Raw genomic sequence first — 16,849 nt, 5'->3', positions numbered from 1 at the left:
ATGCAAGACTCAAAGACACGCTAAAACTGAGTTACCCTTACCTTAGCCAATTTCTCCATCCAAGCTCAACATCTCAGTCCAATCCAAAATAAAGCTCCTGAACCCAGCAAGTTCCCCAGGCGTCCTCCTTAGTTGTGAAACCTCACCAATTGCTCCAAAGTCTCTTTCCTCAGCTCAACTCGCTCCAAACCTTAAGCAAAGTATCATTGCTTAGTCGCTAAGAAACAATACACTAATAACACTATCAAAACCCGAAAAGAACCTTTTGAAGCTCTAGAGTTCGACATTTAGGCACGAATGGACAATAAGACATGTTTTCGCTAAAATGCGCATAACTCGAGCTACAAAACTCGGAATGACACGAAACCAACGCCAAAATTTCGACAATTGAAAGAGCTACGCAATGGCTTAGGTCATACAGACCCAAAAATTATTTTTGGACACAGTACCCTAACAAACAGGTTTCGGCCACTTTAGAAAATAGGGTTTCCGAACATTTTCTTCGATCTAAATCAATTCCTAGGTATTCTTAGGCGATATCTAGGCCAAGGAAACTCTCAGAAAAATATCGGATCGAAAACTAGAACAGGGGTATTTTCGAAAAATAAATTGGATGGGGTCGATGCCCACGACGTTTATGACAACTAATCCTACTGACGCTAAGCTCAGCCGAGAGTTTTTGATTCAAAAAGCGGAACCTCAGCATAAAAATGGGTATTTCTACAGAATTTGATCTCTGCGGAGATTCGGCGAGATTCAGCGGAAAACAACTGGATATTCATGTTCTTGGGCATGCAGGGAATAAGTTTAGACAGAGAAATCAAGTTATTTTGACAGTTTTACAAAAAGCTCAAAACTTTGAGCACAGAAAGACATAGAGAAAAGCGACAGAATTTACGATCAGAGGTAAGGAAAAACATCAGTATCTCGAGGCCTACATATAGCAACTGTCAGTGCGACGATCAGGCAAGAAACGGCGAAAATCTTCCTCTCCCTCTCCTCCCTTGAGCTCGCGGCCACCATGGGTGAATGGTGAGGATTTTTTAGTTTTTCTCCTATTTATAGGAGATGGAAAACGCGGGAAAATGAAAATTTCGCGATTCCGATTTTTTCATGTGGATTCCTCGTTGAATTATAAGATAGAATCCGGCGACAGAATTTCAAAACTCGAAACGGGCTTCTTGGAATTTAAGCAAACGATTCACTAACAGTGTTAATCGATTTAACCCGAAAAGTTACTTTTTGCAATCGATGTCGGAAGAGAAAACTTCCTTCTGAAGAAAGATTGGAAACATCGAAAGAAATTGGTGTACGCGTGTGGAATCTTCGTTTGAAGCTTCGAATAGAAAAAGTCTTCATCAACAGTTTACTTTAAGGTTCTTGAGCTATCAGGGATTAAGTTTCGGCAAACTTCCGAGAAACGAAATCGATCATTCGTACATTCCAGGGTTTCGTGTCGAAACACTCGTCAGGGAAAGGAATAAGAGAAATTCTTATATTCCTCTGAATATTTTTGAATATCGTTTCTACAGTGCTTTAAGAGCAGATTAGCTATTTACTAACGTTTTTGCCCTAAGGCGGAAGTGAATAAGACTCGTGTTATAACATATAGCGACTATAGAACTATTCTTAGTCATTTCCTGAAATTTCTTTCTCATTATACTAATCCGAACATCAAACATAAGTCGAGTTCCTCTCACGCTTAAACAAAATCTTATGCGTGAGGTGGAAATTAATTAATTTATTTTAATTCTAAAATCCTAAGTCTTACATTCACGTACTGGACCATTCCCGCCACATTACTAGCGGCCAGAAGAGCATGATGGATAGCCATAGAGGCAATGTTGGGAGGACCTTGACCAACGATGTCTTTGTGGAGCGTGTTGTCAAAAGTCCGGTTCATAAAGTCTAAACCGTTAAAATGAGGATCAGACAAACTTAGCAATGCAGGGACAGCCTCGCCTCCAACGGCTGAACTAGAGCCAGCATGAACAACGGAGTCTGTGGGCAGTCAATCAACGCATTTGGATCCTGACGGGGTGGCGGGAGATGGTTATTTCCCTTCTTTTTCTCCACCGGTTTGCCCCTTGAGGTCAAGCTAGATTGATTTAGAGTCGCCTGGTGCAAAGGTTTGTCACCAGAAACTTTTTCAGCAGCGCCCGAAGTCCTTTGGCGCTTGAGGTCTCTAACATTACCTGAGTCAGAAGTACCCCCTTGTCTTTTCTTCTGTTCAGCCTCAGCAGCCCTCTTTTTCGCCGCCTCAGCAGATTGGGCGAGATACTCCTTCATCTTCAAGGGGCTAGCATCAACCTTAACTTTACCCATCGTCGCTGCACAAGAAAAAGACAAGTTAAAAATAGCGAATGGATGATAATTCTAAGTTACATACCAAGATCATCAACTTACTAAAAAAATGATTCAAGGTGCCAGTTTTCGACGCCTCAATCAAGTCATGACCAGAAAATACCGGCAACAATTGAAGGTAAGCAGCAACCCCTTGCTCGGAATCATCCAAAGCGTCATAGGAAACATAAATTTTCTGGCGAGGATTTTTCGTCCAGTAAAAAGGAAAGAGAGGGCAATTGTTGAAATCTCGGAACAAATTCTTTATTTCTGGCGATTCAACTATTTTAAAATATTTTTTCTGCCAGACTTTATAATGACTCTTAAGCGCGGTGAACCGGCTCATGTTTTTACGGGCTAGAAGGGGAACCCACTTGATGGAAGTAGGTTTGGTAGTAACGGACTTATAGAAAAGGAAAAATAAAGGGTAGGTGGGCGTGAAACTCAGATGATCACACAAAATTTCAAAGCAGCTAATAAAGCCCCAGGCATTGGACTGGAGTTGACAAGGCGCCATATTCAAAAAAGATAACACATGGCATATGAAAGGCGAGAAAAGAAGTTTGATGTTTAGATCAGTAAAAAAATAACCATAGACACAGGGGAGAACGTTTAGATGCAAATCATCATTGCATGAAGTGGCGGGATTCACTTTCGTGAACCCTTGAGCTGATATTCGATGGGAGTTGATACTCCCAATACTACCCCAGATAGAACGCCATAAACACTTATCCTCAACCAAATGCACATTTGTTCGTCATTCCGGCGAGGATAAACTTTCATTGGAAGAGAGAATAGAATCAACAGAGCCGGCGGGGCCGGGCTCATCAAGAATCGAGGGCGAGTCATGAATTACGATGACAGATGGTGAAGAAATTTCCCCGCCTGATGAAGGGGAGGAAAGTTCTAACGAAGACACACTAACACTATTCAAAGATATACTGGGTAGTCTCATGATAGGGTAAAACGGGTTTAAAGAAAGAAGATGAACAGATTCAAGAACAATGGAAAGAAAACAACAAAACAAGAAAGAAATGTGTGAAGAACTCACCAGAGGAGGGGACGTAAGATTGGGTGATGAGAGCGTCGGCTAAAGAGAAACACCGCGCAATGGCGACAGCCGGAGCAAACAGATCGAATCAAAAATCGGGAGAAAATGATTTTTTCAGAAAAAGAGTAAGAGCAGTTACTTTGCAGAAAGTAAAAGTGAAGAGGAAAAGGGAGGAGGTTTTATAGTTGAGGAAAGAAGAGAGAGAACGAGTGGGAAAGAGTACGAACCGACATGAATTTTGAAAAAATTTGAAAGTTTTGAAATTTTTTGAAAGATGAAAAGGCATCCCACGATCCAAGGCCTTCCCCAAACAAGGCAACTCCTCGAGACGCACGCACGCACATATTACATTCATTGCTAATGATGACAAAATCTGGGAAAAGGGGAATGCGTGTGTCAGTGAAAAAGATCCGATTGACGTTTGATTGACACCAGATTGAAGATCGCCAGGCATGCAACAACACGTCGATATAAGGGAATGATTCACGCCACCAAAAGGGAGCGGTGCCTACATAATGGCGATAATATCACCTAGAAGGAAGAACGACCAAATTTCTTACAAGGGCGGTGCTAACAATGGGCGTTGGAACCATCGAAGGACACGATAAAGACATTTCGATTCAAGAGTCTTGAACCTCATATCTTGGGGGATTGTGGACTGGGCGGGCCATGAACTATCTCATGCCCGCCCGCGACACTCATGGATTAGGGCAATACATCGGTATGGAAAAGGTCTTAGGCGACAATTGGTGATCTTAGGGTCTATCGTCTCACCGGTGGTCCCATCTGCTAGTTGGAAGATTCTTTTGGGTTTGTCCTATTTGCATAGGGATTTAGGCCTTGTTTGTAAAGACCCAAATATAGGAATAATCTAGATGATGACCACACCCTCTATAAAAGGGAGGTTTTTACCTTATATCTGACAACTTTACTATCATTAATGAGAATATTTCCTTTTTATTACATCATGTCTATATTTGTGCTCTGCTAGGATTTCCTTATTGTACCTTTCTTACTCAAGATAATCCTAGTACATAACAACAAATGATTTATCAATGAACTAAAATTTGCATAATAAATTTTCTAACATTTTAAAAATTCTATATCGACAATGAACAAAAATTCAAAGGTAATTTAAAATGTGAACAAAATCCATTTTAATTTCTCGTAAAAAAAACCACATGAAATTTATAAAATTCTAACAACTTTCCCTCTTCAAATCCTAATTTACATTGAGAAAAAGATGATGCAGCGATGAATGACGGTGTAAAAATTTTTACACTGTCAACCAATAAGATTTTAAGGATGTAGTACGTCAATTAATGAAATTAAATAAAATGAGAGATTTTCTCACATTCTTAAAATGTGATTGGTTGACGAAGTAAAAAAACTTTACACCATCGGTACATAAAAATTAAACTCATTTACATTATGACAAAGAAAAACCTATATAAAGAAGTTTTTCATACATTCACACTTTATTTTTTTTACCATATTATTTTCACTTTTATTATCTTTCTATATAATCCTATTTCATCTTCCCTACGTATTTTATCTAGGTGTGAGTGTATTTAAAGTATCTACATCCTTGTAAATTAATAAATTAATTATGAGGTATGTTGCTTGTAAAAGTGGGGACATTTAATATAAAATCATAAATACTCCAAACATATAGCAGCGTCGTGATGCCAGATAATTGTGTGTGTGCATCTATTGTTGTCACCCGTATCATAATAGGGGGAAGGGTTAGGGATGACAATGGGTCGGGTAGGGTGCGGGTTTTGCCAAACCCAAACCCAAACCCGAGATCAAAAACCCACACCCGCACCCGCATCCGAACCCGAAATGGGTGGTGAACTTAAACCCACACCCGAACCCATTGGGTTTCGGGTTCACCCGACCCGTACCCACACCCGCACACAACCTCAAACAATCAGCTGAACCCGGAAACCCGACCCAATCCAATGGTGCTCTCAGTTCTCCAAAACAGCATTAGCTTCATCCCTAAATATTTTGCAAAGAACTTCATAAGTCTTGTCCATCTGCATTTGAGAATCCATAAAAAAGGAAGAATGAATAGCAGTTTCTTTTACCATTTATAACAGCAACGTTTACACCTTTTAGGTGTGCAATATTAAGTCAACCAATCCAAAATCAGATGCTGCATCAATATTAGCCTAGGTTGAAGGTTAAAGTGTCATACTGGATTTGCTACATTAAGTAATATGTCATTCTTTTTATCCTAGGATTTGCAAAGAGAATACTCATTAATGGTTAAACATGGATTTTCAAATTTGTAATTAATCTTCTTGAATCCTAATTTCATGCTAGTATCTTGCTGACATGCTCCTTCAAAGTTCAAACAGAATAAGCTATTTATTAATGACTTACTTACAAGAGAGCAGAATGAAGACCATGTGTGAATGCACACCACAGACAACTGAATATATATATGTTAATCTAATCATGATTGAACAGATTTTAATTTCACTATTTGATGTATATACAATGAATCGGAGGCCTAAACTACATACTCCAAAAGTGTGAATTGATAAATTGATCAAAGTTGTTCCGAACATCCAAATCAGTGTTGACCCAAAGTGGGTCCTTTCCATCCAATTTCCAATTACAATTGTTCCTAAACTGGAGCCTAATGGAGGGTTCCTACAGCTGGAAAATGGAAATCTAATCTCCAATTCTCAAGAAAACATATGACTTTGAATAAAACTAGACTATGATATATGCATGTAAGATTATTATAGTAGCTCTAGTTGGGAAGAGGGGAAATTAAAGAATAGAGAAGAGGAGATAGAAGACATACTTTTGTCATGAGAATCAGTATTGAGAATGGGAATAGAGCAGAGATAGGCAGCATTAGTTCTACTTGAGCAATAATAGCATGAAGAAGCCACTTTTTTTTATCAAAATCATCACTTCTCCAGTGACAATTTCCTTCCTCCCTTCCCAGGCAGTTGATGCAGTCCTGATTGACATTATATTTCACCTCAAACCCCTCATCCAAACCTTGTTCCAGATCAAACAGAGGCTAAGGGGAAACGGTTGAAGGGAAGAGAGAAAACCTGAAGCGGAGGTGACGGCGGCTCCGTGGACGCTTGGACGGTGGCTCCATGGACGGAAGAAAGAGACGGAGCGGGCCTGGAAGAGGAGAACGACAGCTCCGTGGACGGAAGAAGGAGACGGAGCAAGACTGGAAGAGGAGAATGGCAGCTCCGTGGGCGGAAGAAGGAAACAGAGCAGAACTGGAAGAGGAGAAGAAAGCCGTGATCTGAAAGTGGAGAAGAAAGCCGTGACCTCAAACCCTAATTCTATTCTAATAACATATATATACCTAAGGATATATCTGGAATTTCACTTATACAAACCGGGTTCGGGTTTAGCCAAACCCAAACCCGAACCCGAAAACACTTTCAGCAATCGGGTAAAACCCGAACCCGAACCCGAACCCATTAACTCGGGTTTTCACCCAAAAAAATCGGGTCGGGTTGGGTCGGGTGCCCATGGGTTCGGGCTTCTCTGCCATCCCTAGGAAGGGTAGCTCACTTGGTCAGCTAAGGGAATGAAGGGATTTGCAGGGCGAAGAGTCAGGGTTCGAATCCTGGTGAAGGAACTAATTTACTAACAATTAACAACTAACATTGGCCTATAAAAAAAAAGAGATTAATTTCTATGCACCAACAGTGTAAAAAGTTTTATACCATCATTCAATCACAACCTTCCATTTTTCTATTTTAGATATTATTAAATTCAAATTTAATTGTGAGCTAACAAAATGGAGGAATGTGATTGAATGATGGTGTAAAACCTATTTACACCGTCGGTGCATAGAAATTAATCTCAAAAAAAAAACCCCTAACTTAATAAAATACTCCAAATTAACAATTACAATGAACATAATGCGATGGTGAGTTATAGTGGTTTGTTTAATTAATTAACTTAATTCCGGTCAAATCTGTACTCACAATGAAATTTTAAAATATTGATAGCAACATGATTGAGGACAACAGCTCTAAGTTATATATTTTAATATTAGCTTAATTTTGATCATGAGATTATTTTGTCGTTCTTTTAAGAAAAGGTTATTGATAACTAATAACTGAAAAAGTAATCATGCACAATTAGTTAGAAAATAACTGTTAATTAGCTAGAAAATCAAGGGCGAAATTTCCCTGATAATTTCCTACTAGTTAATGGTCAAAATATATATTGTACTCTATTTCTATAAAAGGCTTGAATCGGGGAGATTTTTAAGGAAATTTAATAGGGACCAATTTAAGGGCATTGCTATGGTATCCATTGAAAATAAGAGGACACAATACCCTTTAGTTCATTTTTTACCATGCAAAAGTCATATTTGTAAATTTTACAAAGTCTATTATGGAGAAAACATGACTAAAAAGGTATGAAACCCTTCATTTTTAAAAGGGTGCCAAAGAAATGAGTAATGATATATACACACCTAATTTTTTAAACACTTCATTTCCACCTCTTTTTATTTCTATCTCTCTCATCTTACCATCTATCACATCTCATATTTTCTCTCTCTTATTTTTTCGTTTCTTCCTATCTCTCTCACCATTCCACCTTTCCACCTCAAAAGAGAGGTGTGGATTAAACATTATCCCAATTCTTATTAATCGGCTATGAATGAAAATATGTATCTCACATGACATGTTCCAATTTGGATTTAATTTCTACACATCATCCGTCTGAAAAACATACTTTCAATTGATTTCCGCCGCTACATTAAAATTATATACTCTCAAAACTTATTACAAATTGACCAGAAATATTTAAGATATTGAGATACCACTTCTCCTTTCATCTCTGCAAGCTCGCTCTCTTCATTTCTTCACATCGATCGCTTTGAATTCAGATTGTGGTGCCTGACATGAATTACAGTTTCACTATTCAGGACACCGGAAGCAGTTATCCTCACCCTGTCGATTTCCTTCGGGACGAACAATTACTCTGCCACATGTGGTTGATTAAAAGACAAACAAATATACATGCATGAAGAATATTAATTTAATTAATAATTAACCACAATATAAAATAGTTAAGTTAATTAACATTAAAAAAAATACAACAAAAACATCAATGACAAGTAGCTTTTTTTTCCAAAAAATGCTGCGTCGTCGGCTCTGATCACTGTTAAGAGTCAATACTTACAAATATATCATCCATTAGAACCCGTCCTTACCAAAGGATGACATTAGTTTGCTAAGTGAGATCTTTTTTTTGTAGGAGCTAAGTGAGATCTTAGTTAAGCATGAAGCCTCATTTTGGAGCTCCCTTCACTCCAATTCAAAAAGATCAAGGCAACCCCCATCTCCAAATTCATGCATACCCATGACTTTCACATATATGCTTATTTGTGCGAAGCCAAAGGTGTCCATGAACTAGCAGCTAGGGTTTACCATCACTTCCTTTCAGTATTGGAGCGCAGAGAGCCTCAAATTGGGTTTAAAATCCCAAATCTAGAGAAGAGGTTTGTGTTGTGAATGTGATGCATGGAAACTCCATAAACTTTGGTTTATATAGGCCAAGACATTGGTTTGATGTGTAATCTGAGCCATTGAATTTGAGGGTCGAATATATTTAATGTTGTTTATTTGGAAAAATCTCATAGAAGGATTCTGATGTTTGAGGATTGGTGAAGCAATTTATTAATTTTAACTAACTTTATTCCTGAGGAGTATCTTTTACCATTAACTAATCAGTAAGCATCTGATTGGGATTTACCGTTGATAGTGTGTAATGATGCATATCTTTTCTATTAATGCTCGCTTGCGTTAGCATTAACCGTATGATTGGCAGGTTTCGAATTATTATTTTTTAAAAATATTTCAAAGAATTATTTTGCTTATATACAAACTTTCTTTTTGAATTAGTTAGATTTATCTTTTAATTTTGTGGATTTTTTTATTCAACGTTCTAATAATTCATGGTAGATAATTTGACCAAACTTTCATTTTCACACCATTTTTCTATCTATTTAGATTGAAGAAGCTCTGACAAAACTTATTTGTTCAGGATGGTGCTCGGGCCGCACATTATAACCGTGTTGTTGCTTAATATAATTTGCACTTTAAAAAAAATCTTATTCAATTCTTTTTTTTCCTTGAGCAGCCCCACTTAATAGTCCGCATATGATTTCTATTTTTTTTTTTTTTTAAGATAAGTGTTCTCAGGTTGTAGATGAAACAGCGGAAATTGAGAGTAAACTTGATGTTCTCCTTGAACAGGAGGAGGTGGTTTGGTGTCAGAGATCACGGGCCAACTGGCTCCGTCATGGTGATAGGAATACTCATTTTTTCCACACAAAAGCCACACATCGACGCAAACAGAATACGATTGAGGAGCTAAAAGATGACTTGGGGCACAAAGTGGAGGAGGATAAGGATATTTACCGGGTTCTAGCAAGTTATTTTACGACCCTCTTCACTTCCATTGGTCCTGTTGATATTGAGTCAGTTACATCGCTGGTGGCAGGGAGAGTCTCACAACATCACTACCAGGTTTTATCCAATCCTTTTACTAAAGAGGAGGTGGAAGAGGCCCTGCTTCAAATGCACCCAACTAAAGCACCGGGGTGTGATGGTTTGCCTGCTTTGTTTTATCAGAAATTTTGGCATATTATAGGCGACGATGTTTCACATTTCTGCCTGCAGGTCCTTCATGGAGATATCTCACCAGGTATTATTAATAAAACTCTTCTTGTGCTAATACCTAAAGTTAAGAAACCTATGCATGCAAATCAATTTAGGCCCATAAGTCTATGCAATGTAATTTTTAAAATTATTACCAAGACTTTGGCGAATAGGCTTAAACTAATTTTGCCTGAGCTTTTTTGTGAATCTCAAACTGCTTTTGTTCCTGGTCGCCTGATCACGGATAATGCCTTGGTGGCGTTCGAATGCTTCCACTACATGAAGAAAAAGATAAGTGGCCGTAATGGCGTGATGGCTTTAAAGTTAGATATGTCAAAAGCGTACGATAGAGTTGAATGGCCTTTTTTGGCGAGTGTTTTACAACAAATGGGGTTCCCTGCCACTTGGGTGAGCCTTATCATGGCATGTGTGTCCACTATGGACTTTTCCATTATGTTAAACGGTGCACCTCAGGAGCCTTTTAAACCTCATCGCGGTCTGCGACAAGGGGATCCCCTATCTCCCTATCTTTTTATTCTTTGTGGTGAGGTGTTTTCTGCTTTAATTAACAAGGCTGTACTAGCGTCTTCCCTTCATGGTATAAAAGTTGCTAGAACTGCCCCTGTAGTCTCACATTTGTTGTTTGCAGATGACAGTGTTATTTTTGCCCGGGCAACGGCGCTTGAGGCACTGTCCATTAAGGCAATTCTTGCGAGTTACGAACAAGCTTCAGGTCAGGTCATTAACCTTGACAAATCGATGCTCTCTTGTAGCCGAAACGTGCCAGATGATTGTTTCCATGAGCTTAGACAGCTGTTGAATGTAAAGGCGGTGGAGAGCTATGACAAATATCTGGGGCTTCCAACCATCATTGGGAAGTCGAAGACTCAGATTTTTAATTTTGTCAAGGAGCGTGTTTGGAAGAAGCTTAAGGGATGGAAAGAAAGGTCTCTCTCTAGAGCGGGTAGGGAAGTACTTGTCAAAGCGGTGGCACAGGCAATTCCGTCCTATGTCATGTCCTGTTTTTTACTCCCTGATGGTTTATGCAATCAGATTGAGGGAATGATTAGCCGGTTTTATTGGGGTGGCGATGTGACGAAACGGGGTATGCATTGTCTTAGTTGGAAGGCTTTGTGCAAGGCCAAGGATAATGGCGGTCTTGGGTTCAGAGATTTTAAAATGTTTAATTCTGCTTTAGTAGCCAAAAATTGGTGGCGCATCAAATCGAACCCTGAATCACTTCTAGGGAAGGTCTATAGAGCGGTTTATTTTCCGCGTAGCACGATTCATGTGGCTCATCGGGGTTATCGCCCGAGTTATGCTTGGTCTAGCATCATCCGTTCTGGTGAGATCTTTGCAAAGGGGGGATGTGGAACATAGGCAATGGAAAAAGTGTTAAGGCTTAGTCAGACAAGTGGATTCCAGGAATGGATACTTTGGTGTATAGTATGGAGCTTGCTCAACAATTTGGAGCCTCCCTTGTGTCTGATCTCATGCTGCCAGACCTGGTGACATGGAACAGAGAGCTGATCAATTTCATTTGTTGCCCGCCGTTGGCGCGTGCGATTTTGGCAATCCCATTGCCTCTTGTTCCTCATGACGATGTTCTGTACTGGCCTTTCTCTCCAGATGGTCACTACTCAACAAAGTCAGGGTACCAATACCTTCATCGTGGTGCTGAAGCTGCGGTTGCATCTTCTTCTCAGGTGCCCTCTCTTCCGCGTGCGGATTGGAGGAAGCTTTGGAAAGCTGACGCACTTCCTCGATGTCGTGAAACGGGGTGGAGGGCATGCCTTGAAGTCCTTCCGGTGAGGGCCTCCCTTTATGCGCGCGGTTTGGTCCCTGACCCGATATGCCCGCGGTGTTTGGCAGCTCCGGAAACGACCCATCATGCTTTGTTGTTTTGTCCGACGGTGCAACCAATCTGGTTTGCTAGATCCCTTGGTTTTCGCCTAGCTCATGAGTGCCGTGTGCACGAATTTGTCTCTGATTTTATGCAGGTTGCAGATGAGTCCAGCTTTGGAGTCTTTCATACCCTGCTCTATGCAATTTGGAGTGCCCGTAATGAGCTTTGTTTCAAGGACAAGGCATCCACTTTGGAGCAGATTCTGAATCATGCATCTTCACTCACACCGCTGCCACCATTGGAGGTTCCTATGGTACCACAGCTTCACCTACCCCACGCTTGGTCTCGTCCACCACCGGGCACGTTCAAGTTAAATTTTGATGCGGCGATGGCTCCTAATGGTGACGCTGGTTTCGGTGTTGTAGCTCGGAATTTTCGTGGCGAGGTTGCTGGCGTCCGCGTGCTTCTCGCATGGTCCAGCATCATCTTCTTTGGTTGCAGAGGGGCTCTCTTTCTGTTGGGCTATCGGTTTGGCTATGGAGCTTGGGTTTCGGCGCATTGTGTTTGAGACAAATTGTCTTCTTCTTTTTGAGGCGTGGAAACGCCGAGGTGGTTGTTCTATTGTCGACTCGTTGATTTCAGATTGTCGTCGTTTGTCTTCTGGTTTTGATGGTTTTGTTTTCAGTTTTGTTCGCCGTTCTGGCAATAAGGTCGCTGATGCTTTAGCTAAGCGTTCTTTTCTTTTGGGTAGGTTGGTTTGGATTGAGGAGATCCCTCAAGACCTTCATGGCTTAGTCCAGTCTGATGTATTGGCCTCTGAGGCCCCTGTTTCTTCTTAATTGAATGAATCATTTTCAAAAAAAAAAAAAAGATAAGTGTTCTCATTCGAAAGCAATCATGTTTGAGCCGAGAATATTTCCATCATGGTGAGATTAACTCTTCCAATAAGGGTTTTCTCATCTATAAGACTCAAATTTGAGACTTTGCTTAAGGGGAATCAAATATGTACCATTTGATCAACTAGTCGTTGATGTATGATTTCTAATTTAAAGAGAAGATACTATTTATCCCAAGGTTTTCAACTAAATAATAATATATTGTATTGAGAATCTTGTGAAATTCTATACCGATTCTTAACTAAGGTTATATTATATAAATGTAGAAAAAATATATGGTGCAATGAAACTTAATTAAAAACTTTATTTTCTAGTGAAATGTCAATGCATGCTAGACATTTAAATATTTTGGCTCTTTCATATAATTATTATATATTATATTCTAATAGCTCAAATGACAAGAGTTAAATGACATATAGATATAGGTTGAGGTGTGAAGGTCCAAGTATCAATCCTTAGGCAACAATGATATATACATATCTCATTTTTTAAACACTTCAGTTCCACATATTTTTGTTTATATTTCTCTTCTCTTATCTTCTATCACCTCTCATACTTTCTCTTTCTTACTTTTTTTCTTCTTCTTATCTCTCCTCATTCCACCTCTTCCACCTCAAAAAAAGGTGTGTAAGTAACATTATTGATCATCAGCCATTTATCTTACGTACCCAAAAAAAATATTGTATTCTAATAGAAAACTATGTCTTGCACATTAATAGAAAGAAAAAATCTCTCTTTGGACAAATGAAAATTTCGAACTGTCACATTCGCACATAGACGGAAATAAATCTCGATATATTATATTTCATTGCCATTATATTTTTTGTTTTGTTTTTTTCATACGCAAATGTTAGTAGATTAGTCATTCTTAAGGTTCGTCGAACCCTGGACTTTTCACTCTTTATCTCATTCAACTCTTATGACCTTAACTCTTACCACTTAATCCATCATTCGGGAACATCGCCATTAGTGATACTGGCAATAAAATTTAACCTTTTTTTGACATTGCAAAGATAAACCGCGCTTTGAGACGTATGTTTTCTAACTTTTCTTCGCTAGATAAAGATTACCTGCTTGAGTGCTTGTAACCCGGTCTTAGTGTAAAGTGTAACCTTTATTTTTTCTTAGACAACAAAGTAACCAGTCTTAACACTTAATTCATGTACTGAGTGTGACTCAACTATGGGATACCTTTGTTAGTTTGTTTAGTGGTCGACTACCCTCGAAGAAATTAATATATTTGTGCTCTGTTGTCATCATGGCATAGTTTCGAATTCATTTAGTCAGTGCTGGAAATAAACCATAAACTTTTGCAAATATACACATGTATTCCATACATGATGTCTAGATTTATATCTTGTTTCCCATATTAGACACTAATTGAGTTCATCATAGGACCTCGTAGTGTCGTTTTTCTCCTTTAATTATCACTTTAGATTGCATTACTCTTGCACACCCATTTCCTTCTTATTTTAAACAAAGGAAATAAAGAAAACTATTCTAGAAGGATAGAAAGACCATGATAGTCCATACAAAGGACTTAATTATTCAACTCCATGGGAGAAAGCTCATGAACAACATAATCTAAAGAGCTCTTAAACTCCAACTTAATTATTTTAACAAAAAACAATATTTTCCTTCACGCAAATGAACAGCTCAATCTCTAGCCACAAACTTCTTAATACCGATAATAATTGAAGAGTGTGCTTGTGCTTTCAACCAACAAAAGTACTCATAGCCTCTTTTTTGTTTGAGGTTTTGGAATGTGTAATTCGAGTTCCAATGCCTCAAACAAACCATCAAACTGAAATTCAAACATGCTAAGCTCAACTCTCTCATAATGATTCACAATTCAATTGAATAACTATTCATTTTAATCACACAAAAGCATAAATCTAATTCACTTTGAAATTGATTAGTTGAATCAATAATTGACTCACTTTTTTTTTCAGTATTATAAATCAGATGAAATGGGAGAGAATATCAAGTCTTGTTTCCTGATCGCATCAAAATTAAAAATAGATAATTTGCTAAATGATAGTCACGAATACCAAATTCTATTTGCTTCGAGTACCTGTCTTGAACCTAATCTTCATCACTAGTGGGGTTTTGGACCTGGAATAGAATTGTTAATATAACGATTCAATGGCTTTTTGACAACTTCAATATAAAATTTAAAATACACGCAATTTAGCACTCTAAGGTTGTGTTTGGACGGGGGAATATTTGAGGGGAATGTAATTTTAGAGGGTATTTCAAATCCCTTCAATTAAAATACCTTGTTTGGATATCTAATGTGGAGAATTCTCAAATTACTAGTAATTAAATGAGGTATTTTACTCAATAGGATTTAGGGTAATTGAAATCACCTCAAAATAGGAGGAATTTCAAATTCTTCATCTCTCCCTTAACCCTATCTAAATTCAGTAAAAAAAATTAATCTCGGCTAAAAACCCTAAAATCGGCCATAAACTCGAAAGTCAACCAAAAACTCAAAAATCGGCCCAAAACCCTAAAAATTGGCCCGACACTCAAAAATCGGCCGAAAACAGAAAGATGGTCCAAAACACTAAAAATCGATCCGACTCTCAAAAATCGGCTGAAAACTCGAAAATCGACCCAAAACCCTAAACTCGGCTGAAAACTCAAAAATCGGCCGAAAACTCAAAATTCGGCCGAAAACTCTAAAATCGGCCCAAAACCCTAAAAATCAGCAAAAAACTCAAAAATCAGCACAAAACCCTAAAAATCGGCCTGACACACAAAAATTGATCGAAAACCCAAAATCGGCCCATAACCCTAAAAATTGGCCGATAACCCTAAGAATCGGCCGAAAACGTGAAAGTTTGGCCGAAACTCAAAAATCAAGCCAAAACCCTAAAATCGGCCGAAAACTCAAAAATCGGAACAAAACCCTAAATATCGGCCGAAAACCTGAAAGTTGGCCCAAAACCCTAAAAATGGGCTCGATTCTCAAAAATCGGCCGAAAACTCGAAATTCGGCACAAAACCCTAAAAATCGGCCGAAAACCCGAAAGGTCGGGTTTTAGGTTTTTCGGTCAATTTTTGAGTGTCAGGCTGATTTTTAGGGTTTTGTGCCGACTTTTGATTTTTCGGACGATTTTTTAGAGTCAGGCAATTTTTAGGGTTTTCGGCCGATTTTTGAGTTTCCAGCCGATTTTTGGGTTTTGGGGATTTTTGAGTTTCGGGCCGAATTTCACGTTTTCGGCCGATTCTTAGGGTTATCGGCCAATTTTTAGGATTATGGGCCGATTTTGGGTTTTCGGTCAATTTTTTAGGGTCGGGGCGATTTTTAGGGTTTTGTGCCGACTTTTGAGTTTCGGCCGATTTTTTCGAGTCGGGCCGATTTTTAGGGTTTTCAGACGGCTTTTGAGTTTTCGGCCGATATTTGAGAGTTAGGTCGATTTTTAGGGTTATGGGCCGATTTTTGAGTTTCGAGTCGACTTTCACGTTTTCGGCATATTTTTAGGGATTTCTTGTCATTTTAGGGTTTTGGGCCGCTTTTTAGGGTTTTGTGTCGACTTTTGAGTTTTCGGCTGATTTTTAGGGTTTTCGACTGATTTTTAGGTTTTCGGCCGATTTTTGGGTTTTCGGCCGACTTTCGGTTTTTCAGCCACTTTTTAGGCTTTTATGTCGACTTTTAAGGTTTCGGTCTATTTTTGAGAGTCGGGCTGATTTTTAGGGTTTTCGGCCGATTATATTAAGATAAAAACAATTAAATGAAGGAAATTCATTTATATTACCCAAACAAAGAATTTTACAATTGAGCGAATTTCAACATTTTATCCAAACAATAAAATTTGAAATTCAAGGGAATTCAATTGAATCATTTGAATTCCCTAGCATTTAAAATCCCTTGAATTTCTACAATCCCTCATCCAAACACAACCTAAGGGTAATTTGTATGATTAATATGTGAAACATTTAAAGATATAGTTTTATTGGATGAATAAAAGTTTGGGTAGGTTTTGGGTTTTTCGGCTCCAATATTACTCATTTCGTTTCATAAAGATTGTTGTTT

At 38.6% G+C, this 16,849-nt stretch overlaps 1 protein-coding gene across 1 annotated transcript; it reads left to right on the top strand.

The window, feature by feature from the left end:
- The first annotated feature begins 11,492 nt into the window (after positions 1–11,492).
- Positions 11,493–12,479, top strand: LOC130744788 (uncharacterized). Its single transcript, XM_057596942.1, has one exon. The coding sequence runs from the start codon at positions 11,493–11,495 to the stop codon at positions 12,477–12,479; it is 987 nt and encodes a 328-aa protein (XP_057452925.1).
- The last annotated feature ends 4,370 nt before the right edge of the window (positions 12,480–16,849 follow it).

This window comes from Lotus japonicus, chromosome 3, assembly GCF_012489685.1.
Source record: "Lotus japonicus ecotype B-129 chromosome 3, LjGifu_v1.2".
Classification (NCBI taxonomy): Eukaryota; Viridiplantae; Streptophyta; class Magnoliopsida; order Fabales; family Fabaceae; genus Lotus; species Lotus japonicus.
The sequence above is the reverse complement of the archived record's forward strand: the minus strand, read 5'-3'. Positions and strand labels throughout refer to the sequence as shown.

Bases quoted from the DNA above. Each gene is read 5' to 3' on its own strand.
- LOC130744788 (XM_057596942.1), top strand. From the start codon at position 11,493: ATGGATACTTTGGTGTATAGTATGGAGCTTGCTCAACAATTTGGAGCC.